Genomic DNA, 16,154 nt, shown 5'->3' on the forward strand with positions numbered 1-16,154 from the left:
TACTGCACAAAAATTCAGAGACAGTAAAATTACTTATGCTTTCCATTATCCTTGACTGTGAGCTGGTCTTGCTGCAGCCACCAAATAAGAACCATAAAAAATTGGGCAGCATGAGAAGAGTTTTAAAGTGTCAGATGATGAATAAAGCTGAAAACTTCATGTTCTTTTGATAGGCATGATGAAGCATATTGGATGAATACACGATTTGCTTTGTTTCTCATATAGCTCTATTAATAATGCATTGTAGAGACATTGATTTTGATAGCATTACACTGAATTTGGAATTTTCACTGTTTGTAGGTAGGTGGGGAACAGAGGGAGAAAAGTGGTTATTGGCTTGCATTTTATATTTAGCAAGATGTTAATCAACCTATTGTATTTTTTTTTTTCTCCTGCCCTTCTCTACATCAAACTACTGTCCTCTAAAGCACGTATAAGAGACCTCATCTCAAATACAGCTCTGGTCAGCTACATTCGCAGAAGCAGACTTTAAACTGGAAAAGACACAGATTAGTGCTACCAAGATATTCAGCAAAATGGACCCTTCTCTTGCCAGAGGTGACTTATAGAGTCTGGCTTGCCTAACCTTTGGGCTGAGAGGGAGGCTGCTTTCTCAGAGCCTGGGGAATGAAAGAGGAGTCCGTTTACACCACTGAACAGAGCAGGCTTTTGTGCTAGAAACTGAAGATGATCCTGGAGAACGGAGAAGTAGGGCAAAAATTTCATTGCTTCAAGAAAAGAGTTCGCTAGGTTTAGAAGTTTTGTAGGTTTTGGGGGACTTGAACTAATTATCAAAGAAGTCCTTTCCATCTCTGTGTTCCTTTGTGCCCTAGATCTTAGTAAAAGTAACCGTGTTTCTCTTTGTGAGGGTCTGTCTTTTTTGTTTTGCTTCAAGAGACTCCTGTCTCCTAGAAGGCTGCAAGTTATTAGAGACACGGGAGCATATAGTGTGCTTCAATGAATTTGAAAGCAGAGTATATCAAACATCATCGTGTAGAAAGACCTTTGAGTGAAGAGTTGTATCACAGAATGGAATGGTTTTTATCTGCTGAATTATCAGCTCAGATAGTCTTCAGCTGCACCCTTTTTTTAGCAAACAGGAAGAGGTCTATGAAATATTTTCAAGTGCCAAGCAAGGTTGGTAGCCAATGATACAGTGAAAACAAGTAGTATGACTTTCACAAGCTTAATTATCTAAAACGTGGCCTGGATTCAGAGAGCATACACCTGATGATTGCAGTTCCTGAGCACTAGACCATAAGTGCTCAGCCTTTTCCAGAAGAAGGCTTTAGAGTTTGAGAAGAGTGAAAATGCTGCATTTATTTGGCAGAGGCAGCTGTGAAGTGGATAGTCTATTCTGACTCTTAGCCCTATCATGAATGAGATATTTTGGAATGGGGAAAAAACCCCACATCTCTTCCAGAAAAAAATTACGCCTTGTTTCTGAAATTAAATTTTCACCCAACCATGCACTACTCACTGAAATGGTATCAACAGGAACATTTTTCTTGAGTACCACCTACAATCCTTGTGGTCCCAGGGTTTTCAGCTCCTCCTCAGACTGCCTGGAAGCTCTTGTGTGGTTGCCTGCTTTCTTTCAGACCATCAGCTCTATATCTATCTGGTCTTTGGATATCAATCCTCTGCTAAGAACCCAAATTTCCATTCTACTTTTTAAAAGTCAAAAGTTAAAAGTCAAATATTTGGGTCAAAGAGTTTTGGGATGAATGAGTGGGCATTTTGTACAAAATCGAATCAAGGTATATTGCAAGACTGGGGAGAAACAAAAAACTCTTTATTCACATGCAGGTGGATCAAACATGTGCCTTGCTTTCATCTTTTCCTGGGGAAATATGTCCTTTGATAAGGGTAGGTGTGTGTCTATTACAAGACAGCTTTATGTTATTCAGGGCAAATGGTATGACATTGTGCATCAACAATGAGCTCAAGCAGGAATATCAGAGGTCCCAAATGCTTTAGATGAATTACCCTTGGAGAGTAGCCATTACCCTTTCCACACGTCACAGATGTTGATGTACAGAGGTTTAACCCAGCGTTCTTCTGTCAGGTCATCAATATATGACATTGAATCTGCATCAAAGCTGGATACAGAGTGAACTTTTCTTAAAATCAATGTAAAAAAAAAAGCCACTAAACCATATTTCTTTGAGACACGGGTAATGAAAAAACACCCTTTGCTGCGTAAGGGTCCTGTCTTCTCAGTGTTTTGTGTCATATCAATCTTGGCTTTCGCTATTTCATTAAAATTCTCAAGCGGTCAGAAGGTGGTTGCTTAATAGATTTAGCATTGGCTGGCTACATCAATACTGTGTTTAGTCACATTTGTTTTACTGGGGACATCAGTGGGAAGAGTTTAGCAAATATATTCATTCATTTCAAAGGAACCTGGTGCACTTTGGGCCTTGACTGTATGGTGGTCTTGTGTACCTGAATGTTTCCTTCAGCTAAAGCACTGCTAGAAGTTGCCTCTGTCTGAAGTGCCTCTGCAGGTCGAAATACTTAATGCACAAAGAATTTTAGCTTTTCTTCCAACAGATCATTTCCTTTGCATGGTCCTGTATGGAGAAGGGTCTGTGATACAGAATATGTGAATTGTTCTGTGGAAATACTGATATTTTGTGTTTGTGTTGACTCAGAATAGGGAAATGCCCCAAATACCATCAGTTCCTGTGGGATGAAAATCCTGATGCTATTTCAGAGGTTTTCTGGTGGTGATCTTGCAAAATGAGGCATGTTGGTGGAGTAGGCACTGCTGTCCTCCTGTTCATCACATGGTTATGGACTGTCTCGGTTGATGATTGAGCCCCAGTGTGTCATATGCTATTAAGAAGCTTTCAGAGAACTGCAGGCATTAGTATTCAGTGAGGATATAAAACATCATCAATAAAGGAATAATATTGATTATGTCTCTTTAAGGACCCCACCTGCAGATATTTTCACATTTAATTTAAATAGTCCTTTTCTTCCCTTTTCCCATAAGTAGGTGTAAACATTTGTAGGAAAGATAACCTATTTTAGACACAGCTATGAGGAACATTGGCGTGAAATCTGTGTGAGACCAGGTACGTAGCAGAAGGTGCCTGGGTGATAGAAGGAATCTGATCTTTCTGACGTTTAGGTTCATCCTAGGACCCCAGACCTGGCTGCTTGCCTCTTCTACAACTGGAGAAGCATTTAAACAGTCTTTGTGAACAGCAGAGACTAGCAAAAAGTATCCAGAGAAGAGAAAGAAATAGATCCAAAATGAAACTAACACAACTGGCTGTCTCTCAAGGTTGAGGGAGATGTTGAACAGAATCTGAACTCTGGCCCAAGAACAGCATGCAATGAAAAGGCAGAGTATTAAAAGCTATTTTGGATGTTTTCTTCTGGGCAGAGTTGAGACATGCCACTGATCTAGTCTCCATGCAGTCATGGGTGTTAGAATGACCCTACACCTTTTGCTGAACTGCACTGGCTTAGCACGCTGCCAAAACTTTAAGAGGTATTTCTCTGTGACTTTCTTGCAGGGTTTTTTCTTCTTATCCAAATGAAAATGCAGTGGAGAAATGCCATTTCGTAGCCAGTTGTTTGACTATCTTGTGCTTCCCTTCCCCCCCCCGCCATCAAAGAAGGTCAAAAGCTAGGATATCTGTATGAATGTTTAGTCTTAGGCTGAGTTATAATTGTATATCTTTTACCAGACAAGCCAAACACTTAGAATTAAAGATGCCAGATGAGGCTGGCTGCAAAGCTGTATTTGCACTGCATGAATTTTTGCCTTGCTCAAATTTAAAATAGCAGCAACAACAGTAATGACACCATTTAAAAAAGTTTCCCAAGCAACAAACCACTCTTATTTCCAAAGACAGAGGTGGAAGTTATTTGGTGCTGATTTGAAACTTACTGTGTGAATGCACCTGCAGACACACCCAAAATGTTTGATTCAGCTCCAGCTCTTAAAACAAAGAGGCTTTTCCCCACTGTCAGGGCATTTTTTGATTGCAGGATACCATGACATCAGACTCAGACCTTCTCAGTAGTGATAGCATTTTTTTTCCTTTTTCTATCTATTTAGCAGCACATGACATTTTTTTTTCCCTGTAGGTGATGCTCTTGAAAGGTGTAAGGAAGAAGTATATCCCAAGGAATGTAAAGAGAACTTCCCAGTAGTTGTTACTCCTAGAGTAATTGGAAACCTTAGGAGAAATATGTGTAATTGAAATACATGGAAATTCAGCCCGGAAAATAATCCCAGAATCCGAGGCTGGAAGGGACCTCAGGGATCATCTAGTCCAACCTTTCTAGGAAGAGCACAGCCTAGACAAGATAGCCCAGCACCCTGTCCAGACAACTCTTGAAGGTGTCCAACGTGGCCGAGTCAACCCCTTCCCTGGGGAGATTATTCCAATGGTGACTGTCCTCACTGTGAAAAATTTCCCCTCTCATGTCCAATCGGAATCTCCCCAAGAGCAACTTGTGTCCATTCCCCCTTGTCCTCTCCATGTGATTCCGTGTAAAAAGGGAGTCTCCATCTTCTTTGTAGCTGCCCCTTAAGTACTGGTACATGGTGATGAGATCCCCCCTGAGCCTCCTTTTCTCAAGGCTGAACAAACCCAGCCCTCCCAGCCTATCCTCATATGGCAGCTGCCCAGTCCTCTGATCACCTTGGTGACCCTTCTCTGGACCCCTTCCAGCCTGTCCACATCCTTTTTGTACAGCAGGGACCAGAACTGTACACAGTGCTCCAGGTGTGGCCTGACAAGCGCTGAGCTGAGCGGGGTAATGACTTCTTTATCTGTGCTGGTGATGCCCTGTTTGATGCAACCCAGCATCCTGTTGGCCTTCTTGGCCGCAGCAGCACACTGTTCACTCATGTTGAGCTTTCTGTCCACCAGGACCCCCAGGCCCCTTTCCACAGAGCTGCTCTCCAGCCAGGTGGATGCCAGTCTGTGCTGCACTCCTGGGTTATGTTTTCCCAGGTGCAAGACCTTACGCTTGTCCTTGTTGAACTTCATAAGGTTCTTGCTGGCCCATTCCTCCAGCCTATCCAGATCTTCCTGCAGAGCAGTTCTCCCTCCTGGAGTGTCTCCTTCCCCACTCAGTTTGGTGTCATCTGCAAACTTCATCAGGCTTCACTTGATCCCGTTATCCAGATCACTTATAAAGATGTTGAATAACACTGGGCCCAATATCGATCCCTGGGAGACCCCACTTGTGACAGGTTGCCGCTTTGAAAAAAAAGCTATTTACCACCACCCTTTGGGTGCGGCCTGTCAGCCAGTTCCCCACCCACGGCACAGACCACTTGTCTAGGCCATAATGCATTAATTTCTCCAGGAGGAGGCTGTTGGGGACCGTATCAAAGGCCTTGGAGAAGTCCAGGTAAACAAAGTCCAGCACCCGCCCCATGTCAACCAGGCAAGTCATTTTCTCATAGAAGGCCACCAGATTTGTCAAGCACGATCTGCCCTTAGTGAAGCCGTGTTGGCTTTTCCCAATCATGTGACTATGGAGAATCCAGAATTATGATATTGTGATATGTTTTGGACAGCTACATCTCAGCAGACGCACTGGGAACAGCATACCTTCTATCCTGTTACAGGAGAGTCCATGAATCAAAGCTCAGTCTAAATCTGCTGGTGACGGCATCCCCTTGGACCAGAGGGATAACAACCACAAATCAAGTCCTTCTGACCCTCTATCTCTGCCATCAGTAAACCCATTTTTCAGTTAACGTGGGAAATTGAACAAAATCTTTAATTTCAAAAAACATTTTGCTTTGTTTTAATTCAGTAGCTTTTAAAAATATTTTTTTTGCCCTTGCTTGAGGGCAGGAAAAATAAACTTTATGATGGGCTGACAATACTGTATGTCGCAGTTGGCCTGAGGACCTTCTGATTTAGGTCCATTTTGTGCTAGCCACTTCACTGGCTGCTCTGTTTTGGGGCTGCAGATTATCTGAGCCTGAAGGTCTGCAAAATAGGTTTTTGCCTGCCCCTTTCTTGGGAGCTGCAGCATCCTTTGCTGCCATCTCCAACCCAATGTGTACTCTCTTGCAGTGAAATCAAGATTGTTATTATTGTTATTATCTATTTTTATTAAATAAATTCCACATGCATCTGCATAACTCCCAGCATCCTGTCAAAGCTTTGGATGAGAACATAGTAAAAGCTGGTTGGACACTGAGAGGATGCAAAGTTGGTCCTTAGGAGTACCCGCTTCTCTTTCAGCCATGAGCCAGAAAAGCCACCTACCCTTTGATGAGCTATTTGGTAGAGAAAGGATGGAGCAATATGGGGAAGGGAAGTGACCTTTCCCTTGTCTCATGAAATCACTTGGTTCCTGTTATGCCTTTTAATTTTTTTCCCCTTACTCATTTCTACCGTGGTTTATATGAGTGCCTCTTTTAAATGCCAGAGCAGCAATAGCCACTTTAAATATGGTTGCAATTTCATGCCCCCAAATTTCCTCTGTTATCTTTAATCTTTGATCATTACAGTCCCTGAATGTAGCTTTTTGGTAAGCTGCAGTTTTTTTTATGTTACTGCTGTTTAGAATTAACTGGTCTGCTTCCTAAAAAGCCAAATGTTTAATCAATACATATCCTACTGTGTATAATAAATACATTTCTGCCATCACTTTTTGAAGAGTGAATGCTTTTGATTTGAGCCAAATAGTTTACAAAATGGTGAGGGAGGTTTTTTCGTTGGTTATTTTTTTTTTTTTAATAGACGTTTAATGCAATAGGGCCAACCGGCAGATTAGAGCATAGAAATGGTATTGAAATGCAGACGTGGGGTGGGGGGGAGAAGTCTTTTACATGAATTAGTTAATTTTGAACATTTGTTACATTAGCTTTCACTCCACTTAAGCTGATTAATTTCTTCAGATTGTGTTTGTTTCATGGGTAATAATTTGACAACCTTGCAATAAACTAAGCGTTAAGAAGTGGGTTTTCGTACTGGAGCGTGCACTAGGTATGTAAGTTGCTGTTTGTGGCTCTTTTCCTGAACTTTGGAAGAAAAACCCCATTTTAAACCTGTAATAACAGAGGCTGATTACTTGCCATCAACTCATTGGCTTCCAGGGCAGAATTTTCAGACTGGTTATTGCGTGTGCTGCTCTACTGTAAAGTACAAGGTCTGTAAATTAAAGTTGGACCATAAGAGATTTAATCTGCAATTTTATAGGTCTCTAATCCAACGGTCATTTGGTATTTCAGGCTCCAAGTATATTATCAGGGTTTGGGGAGGGTTGTTTTTTTTTTTTTTTGTGCTTGCGATTTATTTATCTATTTGTTTGTAGTGTCTTTAAATTATATTGTGAATTACAGCTGGGAAAATATTGATGCTTTTTCTCTCCCCCCAAATATAGATTAGAAACGGTAAACAAAGTTGTTACACGCTGAAGAATAAAGACTTGGAACGTGCTTCAAAAGGAGTAATTTACTTAGAGCTGGATGTCCTATTTAATCCTGTAAGTTGAAATACTTTGTCTTTGCTTATCTCTGGCATAAGAAAAGTGTGAATCTGCAAGGACAGGACGAGGGTGGGGGGTGATGCTTTAAAAACCAGGAGCCAAGCAGGAGAAGTCACGGCCTGGTTGCAACTGGTGGCGGGGGGGTGGGGTGGGGGGTGTGTGTGTGTGTTTCGCACCTTGGGTGAAGGAGCATTGGGACATCAGAGCTCTGCGGTGGCCCCTCCGGGTGGATGGGACAACGTAGGGATGTTTTTGTACTGACAGTGACCACAGGTGCCTTAGGAAGAACGGGCCAATTACTGTATGTGACGCCTTCATTTGCAACATCCAGAAAAGGGCTTAATGTTTAGATTATTATACATTACTTTTAACACCTACTTCTTCCCCAAAAAGCTGACCCACAATGTTCTCTTCCCAGGTGTTGACAGGAAAAGTAATGAGGCATGGACACGGTGCACTTAGTTTTTAGGTGGCTGAGTCAGTCTCAATTGTTTATGCCCTACAGCCTTTTACTGATTTAAATCCTATTTATTAAGGCCATCGTGGGCTACACCACAGCTCTGCTCTTGCTGACGTGTTGGGCAGCCTTGCTCAATTTCTCATCCACATTTTTCCTAGCAGTTCCTCCTAAGTCTCCTAGAGGCTGAAAAGAGTGAAAGATCCTGAAATTCCTAATCCACACTGGTAATACAAAGTTGAAAAAATGCACTTAAAGCTACATGACATCTTTTTAATTATATTTTTTTTCCTCATTAGGTAAAAGCAAGTTTTAGAACATTCAAGCCCCGAGAAAAGCGCTTTACTGAGGAGAACCGCAAATTTTCTAAAAAGGTGAAAATTGTGTCTGGGCTAAGCTTTTGCATCTGTGTTGGAATGATTTGAATTGCTGTAGTGCAGTTGCAAGAACAAAGCCTATTAATGCATAAAATGCTGAACAGATGTAAATTCTGTGTATTTTTGTATATATATATTAAAAGGTTTTTCTGTGTTAACATGAAATTGCTTTCTGATCTGGTTTCCGTCAGTAGTTCTGCTTCGTGCTTCAGAGCAGGGAAAACGATAGCTGTGGATGTTGCACAGTTCACAGCACCTAAAGCTCAATGAAAGCCTTATTCCTGTCTTTGGGAAGGAAGAAACCAGGTCTCAATTAGTTATTTAAAAAGTCCATAGGATTTTAGAACAGTGGCCATTACCCTTTTTTTTTTAAATAAAGGTGCACTATAATAAGGCTAAAATTCCCTATTTATTTCTATGGACTAAACTAAAACACGTAGAGAAGAGGTTCAGTGTTCTCATTACATTCTCTCTGGCCCTTTTCCTGAGACATTGCTGTATTTTGAAAATTAAAGGGGAAAGAAGGTGGGTTTGTGTTACTGTTTCATTTAGTTTTGGCATCAAGATGTGTTTTTGTTATTTTTCTCTTTTTCTAAGGGATGAGGAAAATCTGGAAGGTTTGGGTGTAATCAGAAAGCAAACAGGAGCCGAAGCGTGTCTCTGAAATAGAGGCTTTATTTGTAATATGTGCCCTGACATGCGTTTGTAGCTTATGTTATCCCTGTTTCTGAAGCAATAGTAGGATATTTAGTGTTTGATTAAACTCCTCTTCTCCTCCCCTCCTCCCACTCAATATTTATCAGATCTTATCAAGAAATGTTGTTCGCGTGAAAAAAATCACCATGGCAATATGGAATACAATACAATTCCTTCGGAGCTGCTTTCTCTGGGAGTCCACGGTAAAGAGCGTGATAGCATTTGTGGTAAGTGAATTTCTTCTTTTATTGCGTGAGGCTAAGCGATACAAGATCTCGAGTGTTACCGCTCGTTCCTCTCTACCGGCGTGAAGCCCTTTATCGTTTGCTGTTATTGGTGTTTTGTAGCTCTGTGGCTGCAGGGCTGCGGGTTTCAAGGCAGCCTGGGCCACGTTGGGCCTGATGGGCATGGAAATTAGACCTTCAGGAATAGCCTTTTTTTGCTCAGTGCAGAGGTGTTCAGCAGCCTGCACTCAGCACTAAGGATACCCGCGTCCATGGTGGGTGATGCCACCCTGAAAAGGCTGTGACCATGTCATGACCGTGGATTGATTGATTGATTGATTTTAAACATGGTGCCTGGGTGGTGGGAAAGGAGGCAGGTGGTGGCCAAGGGGCTGATGCAGGGAGATGCCTTTGATTTGGGTGATGCAATGAGCTGATGGGTCTTGTCCCTTTCACCTTCCATTGCGATGAGGTGGCCTTTTGCTGCACCTTATCAATGCCTGCTGTGCCCGCGTCTCTGTGGCACATAAGCGGCTCTGATGACATTGCCTGTTGCAAATCTATTCTCTTGACAGTAATAGTATGTTATTTTAAAAAAAAAAAAAAAAGGAGAAAAGGAGAAGGCTGATCAGTGAGTTCTGCTGCACTCTGTGAACAAAAAGCCAAGTTCTCCACCTGCCTGTCCCACTTTTCAGCTCTCTCCTTTTTCCTCTTGGTAGTAAACACCCCATTTGCAGTTTTCTCATAATCCATTCAAGCACAAAAAGGTTTTGCCTGCTTTTCATTCTGCGGTGTGACATTTTCTTCGTGCTTGAAATGTTTGGCATGCCTTTAAAGGTTGCAAAATCATTTTGTGGTGGTCCAGCATGCAGAAAGTAAGTTTTTGAGTTGAGTGTTTATTAAGCAAAATAACAGCCACATCTTCAAGACTTCTCCCCTTTTTACTGTCTGTGAATTATAAATCTCTTAAAGGTTCTTTTGAGGAAAACACTTCACAGTGTATTTGCTACAGATGAGTAAAGTGGACCATCCATGATTGAAAGAAGCTCAGAGCAAAGCCAGAGGAGCTCTTTCCCCTGCAGGTTAGAGGGATGACTGGCACTAAGAGTAGGTGGGATAAGAGGGTCTTTTATCTTCCCCCCTCCCCCTTCCTGTTGCTTAAAGCTCATTTAGATCATATCTAAAGTTAATGGTTCAAGAGCTGGCGGAGAGCAGAGCAGCTGGCACCTCGCTGAAGCAGGTATAGCTGTGCAAGGGAGCTCTGTGGTTGTGCTCAAGGGAATACGATGGTCATGCACACTGGGGCTTGCAAGGGGCTTTTACACATGTAAAATCACAGTGCCGATGTCCCACCATCACCATACAGCAAGAATCTAAACACATATTTAGGAGGTTTGCTCTTCAGAGATTTTGCACCAAAATACTTGTGACGTTACAGCTGTGAAGTTCAGTTTTCTAGACTTTGGAAAAGTTTGGAAGTGGTGGAGGGGCAGAAAAATAAGAAGGTGGGGAAGTGGGTCCACAGAAAAAGGAATTGCTTCCTAGTGAAAAGGAGGATGAGCAGGTTACAAGTTACAGACGATTAACTTCTTTATTGGATACTGTAATACTCCTGGTTTCTTGAAAGTGGGTAATGGGAAAGGAATAAAAATACATGACTCTCAGAATAATTACTGCAGGTTTCTTCTGCAAATCAAAATTTAACTCTATCTGATCTTTTTTTCCATGTGGAAATAATTCAGCTTACATAGTTAGCACTCCATTTTACCTCCTCACTGTTTCCAGCGTGTGTGTTCATAGTATTGAAAAGGCGCACACAGCGTGGTAGGTGCAGCATCCCTCACGGCCCAGCTCTGTATGTAAAATCCACTCTTAACAGGTTAAAAGAAAGGTGTACTAAATATCACATTTTTAGGATCATCAGTCCCCAGCGACAGTGGGGAATGTACGTGACACTGAACACCAGTGGTGAGGAAGATGCACAAAGCTCCTCACCGATTTTTCGGCTGGGCTCGTGAAACCGTGGCTGGTAGCTTAAATGCCAGCCAGGCCCTTAAACCATAAAATGCCTTTTTTTATGTTACAGATGTTGTTCCTTGTGCCACTGGCAATAATTGTTGTGACCATATTCTACATATACCCCATGCCTTCACTGTGATAATCCCAGAGACTGGGTGGCCCTTAGGGCCTCCTTTCCCTGATGTACTGCCCTTGGTTGGCCTCCACGGGTAGCCCGTGCCCCTTCCTCCAAGGAGGGGCTAAAGGGAGGGAGGAGGAGGAAGACAAGGAGGCAGTGTAGCCATGTGAACCTTGTTTTCTTAAGTAATCAGACAATAACCACTGCCAGACAGAGGAAAATATTTGTGAGATCATCAGAGCATGGTAATAGGCCAGGACGTGGATTCTTACACCTTCCTGTTTTAGTCTTCGTCACAGTGCACCTCCCTCCCCATTAGGGCTGACAGCTTGTGTGTGTGACAGGGACATTAGCTGCTGCTTCTGGGTGCACCAGAGAAAAAGAGGGACAGATAATGAGGGAGGAAACAGGGGGCAGCACAAGCAGGACACAAGTGAATGAGAAAAATGTTATCACCATGTTTTTTTCATTTGTAAGGTACATCATCCCAAGCTAAATTTCTTTATTAGTTCGTGATGGTGAGAGAAGAGAATCCAAGAACATGGGAGTAGATAATTTTTTTTCCTGAAATAATATTTTTCATCAGCATTCTGTGATTTTATTCTGATGACTTTTAACCTGAATTAATCGTACAGGCACAGAGGACACTGATCAGGCCTGCTCAGGCACAAGTGAAATCAGAAATTGTTCAGGTATAGAGGCTTTGGGAGAAGGGTGGAAAGGGAGGTGAGATGAAAAGCAAAATTTTACTTTTGGTGATATTTGCCCTGTGCACAAAGTGTTTGGTGCAAATTGTGTTACACAAATTCTAGAAAAAACATCCCAGGTCAGAGGAAGGAGGCACGCAGAGGTTGCCTGGGTTCTTTATAGTGCACATTTCATCATTGCTCTGGTGTGAAAAATGGACACACATGTTTGTGCCTGCCTGGGAATATCAGGAATATTCCCACATGTGGAAAATGTTGCCTGTAGATTTAATAGTGTTCATGTACTGGGAGAGATCTTAAAAGACTTTGTCTGTGTGTTCTCCTCCATTAATTCAGGATTTGGGGGGATTTGTAGATTTTTAATATCAGAAAGCTCTTCAGGCATTCTACTCTGTTTATTTAATTTTGATATAGTTATCTCTATTCAACCTGATATTGTGTGTTTTGACTGAAACATACCTCTCAAAAAGGTCTGTATTTTGAAGATACCCAGAGACGTAGTCTAGTACCTCCCTGTATGGTTTTGCCTGTGTGCCTGACACTCTCCATATCCTACCCTGGACAATTTGCTCCCAGTTTCCAGGGTGAATGTTGTGTTTTCAGCCTGGTCCTCATCATTCCTTCCTCTTGTCACACCTTTCTCCCTTGAAACATCACTTCCACGCTGCGTTGCTGGTGTTCAAAAAGCTGGAGCTGGGTGGTGAAATGTGCCATGGGGAATGTCTGCTCACAAGTCATGTTGTCTATCTGCATGATTATAAGCTGTTGGTTTTTCCCACTCGTGCATATGAAGACGTTGTTTCTTACCTTCCTGATGCACTTTTAAACGAAATTCCTGGTCTTTCCTTCCACAGGCAAACACTCCCTGCCTGCTCAGCTCCCCCTTCTTCCCTGGTCATGGATGTTAAGTCTATAATGACTGAATCATTCTTACTGTAAAATACGTATTTTTAAAATATTTTAAAAGTTAATTTTAGTCGCAGAATGATTTTCATGGGGAATTATGCATCATTGCACATTGTGCTTGTGATTTTATACAACATAATTACACCTTCTATTGACAGTTTTCTCTGCATTAATGGTAATTATGTCATTTAATGAAATTACAGTAATTGCATTAAAAAAAGCTATAATCTGGTGCAAATTAAAAGGATATATTGACTGGAATTTTTACCCTCTTTTTTTTTTTTTCTTTAAAGTTTGCATGATAGTTGCAAGAGACAGTGACAGGATCAGGCAAATAATGGGAAACCAGCCACCACAGCACCTCTGGTGTGACTGGCAGTGCTCACTGCTGATTTGCTTCAGGGTCCCTGCACACTCACCCATGCCAGCATCCTTCATTTTTACTGGCAGAATGTCCCACTATATCAGGTTTAGGCTTCTTGCTAATCAAGGCTGCTGCCAGGGTGGGTACAGGTGGGAGCTATTTTTCAGGCCTAGCCCTAGCTGGCAGCCGGGGTCAGCCAGACAAGGAATGCTGCATGCACAGGCAGTATTTATTTATTTTGCAGTGACAGCGCAGTGCGTCTGATAATTATTTTATGATGGGCTAGTACCGGGAGGAGAGGAAGGTGTACGTAGTGATGCAACGTAAAGTGTTGGAAATGTGGAGTTTCTGGTCAAACTGACTGCAGTTATTTAATGGTGGGCAGCTGGGAAAATGACAGGCGTGGGATCATTTTGGAGCAGCTTGGGCTTTCCAAAAAGCCAGCTGGTGCAAGAGTCGGGAAGCCCTGGGATTTCTGGGTGCCCAGCAGAACTGGTGGGGGTTGCGGATGCAGCAGGAAACCCAAATTTAAGCTTTTGAGCTGCTTGCTGCAGAGGTGAGGTTTTGGCACCCTTCTCCATTAAGATCTCCAAAGCTTTTTAAATCCAGAGGATTTTTTGGCGCTGGCTTCTTGGGCTGTGGGAACTGGAAGCCTGAGGAGTCATGGGGCAGGCTGGGTGAAATTGCACATCTGTGCATTAGTGTGCCAGTTCGCTTAATCCTAATCTGGATAGCAGCAGAGAGATAGGTTAGACTCGACAGCACATGAACTTCCGGGCATCTCAGCTGAGTGTGCCATGTAACATGCTGCCACTTGTGCTTGCGGTATGGGAGCTGGATTTGGGCCCAGTTAAACTCATCTCATAGAGGAAGACACCAACCACCTTATTAGACACGAAAACTTTTTAATCCCTGTTGAGCTGGGCTATATTTATACTGATGACCTACAGGCAAAAGGCCATTAGCTTGTTGACAGTGTCCTCTAAAATGGCTGTGTATCAGAAAGAGGGAAATATTCTTTTTCCTCAGGACAGATGTTTGTTAACTCAGAATCTAAGCCTTCTGGAGTTTACTTGGGGTAAATTTTTCATTCTGCATGTGGACAAGTGTCTCCTGCATGTTATGGTTAGACTTTCCCAAGCAAAACACAATATGTTCCAGTCCTGTTTGTTCTAAGCATAATTCAACCCTAGACATGACAACAATTCATGTGTGAAACATCCAATTTAACTCGTGCATTGTTTTGTAACGCAGTGATTTTTTTCTTCCTTGATGGGAGGAGACATAGATCAATAAAGGGAAGTTCTTATTTACAAAACTTTAACGGGGAACATGAGGAATCTGTTGAGAACGGAGACGAGTAACAGCTATGAAAGCCAAACAACTTAGGATAGGGACCGAGTCACCAAATATCACTTAGACCTCTGGCCAACCAAGCAGAGGATAGAGGATAATTTTCACTGAGACTTTGCTCATGATTTACCAGTAGATGGTAATAATTCACTTTTCTACAGAGTGGGGAAGGAAGATGTGCTCTCACATCAGCTTCCCTAAAATCTCTCTTATTTACCCCATGAATTGTCCGCTAGTTTTGAACAAGCAGTTCTGGATACGAAGCACAAATCACCCTGCCATGCCTACATGTGTAACTGATGAGAAGAGTATAGTCTTCTCCCCCCCCCCCCCGCTTCTTTTTTTTTTTTTGTGTTTTCATCCTCATAGCTGAAGATGAAATTTAAATCATTGTTCCCAAACTATTCGGGAACAGCATTAAAGTAAATGGTAGATTACAATGTCTCCACATTAAAAGCTAAATAAAATGAATAGATGTAATCCTAAAGAGAGAAGAATGAGTATTCTTCAAATACTGAATAGAGAACTTGGAAAAAGAAAAAGCTTAAAAGAAAAGAAAAAAAGTATTAATGCAAAAGAGATGGTCTTTACTTCCGCTTTACTGTAGAGCTTTTGCTAAGGGCTTTTCTCAGCCCATTTGCAGCTTGTGTTTTTCTACAGTTTTAAAGAAGCAGCCGGCAAAGGGACAAATGCAGCTTCTATTTAAATAGAGGAGCTGTAGAATAATGCTCTGGTACAAAAATTTATTCATATTTAAGGCTAGAGCTAGTGCTGGAGGAGCAGTGAAAGGCAGGGTTTCAGGAATTTGACCTAGTAAGTAATTCTTCAGAGCCACTAGTATTCCCTCCCTGCTTTCCCGCTGTAAATCCCTGGCAAAGGCACATCTTTAAAATTATTGTCTTGAACTGCAGTGGAAAGGCTGGATCAGAGGTATGTTTTTATTTTGAGCTATTATATCCCAGTAAAAGCATTTTCCTAATGACGGAGGAAACGTTTACGTCCCGCTTCCTCCGCGCTGCTCACAGCACAGCCTGTGAAAATTCACCATTTGTGCATGCAAAGCCGTTAGAGGCACGTTACCTGACACATGCAAGGAACTGCTGAGATGAGAAACAGGCTTCTCTAGACAATTAAAGGAGATGGTTTTACCTTTCTCCCAGAAATTTTTACATTTCCAGTATTATTCTTCTGTGGTTGAGGGGAATACGATTTAAGTTTGAGATCCCAGGCTTTGCTTTGCTGCAGCAGTTAAAATTCCTGGAATAGCAACAGTGATATTGATGATGCTGAGAGACGCACAGCAAAGTAAACACATGTTATTTCCAGCTCTTTCAAAAATGCAAGAACAAACAAGGACAAAGTTAATAGGGAAATAACCACTTAGAAGCTTGACAACACAATAAACAAGATTTAAAAAGCAAAGTGTGAAGCTTCAGAGTCGGGGTGAGACG

General features: G+C 42.1%; 1 protein-coding gene across 1 annotated transcript in view; it reads left to right on the forward strand.

Moving 5' to 3' along the window:
* Positions 1 to 16,154, forward strand: part of MCTP2 (multiple C2 and transmembrane domain containing 2) — a 125,181-nt gene that overhangs the window by 67,941 nt on the left and 41,086 nt on the right. Inside the window, exons 16-18 of the mRNA XM_075100636.1 lie at positions 7,378 to 7,479; positions 8,239 to 8,313; positions 9,120 to 9,239. Coding sequence (XP_074956737.1) covers positions 7,378 to 7,479; positions 8,239 to 8,313; positions 9,120 to 9,239 — 297 coding nt within the window. The remainder of the gene's footprint in view (positions 1 to 7,377; positions 7,480 to 8,238; positions 8,314 to 9,119; positions 9,240 to 16,154) is intronic.

This window comes from Phalacrocorax aristotelis, chromosome 7 (genome assembly GCF_949628215.1).
Source record: "Phalacrocorax aristotelis chromosome 7, bGulAri2.1, whole genome shotgun sequence".
Taxonomy (NCBI): Eukaryota; Metazoa; Chordata; class Aves; order Suliformes; family Phalacrocoracidae; genus Phalacrocorax; species Phalacrocorax aristotelis.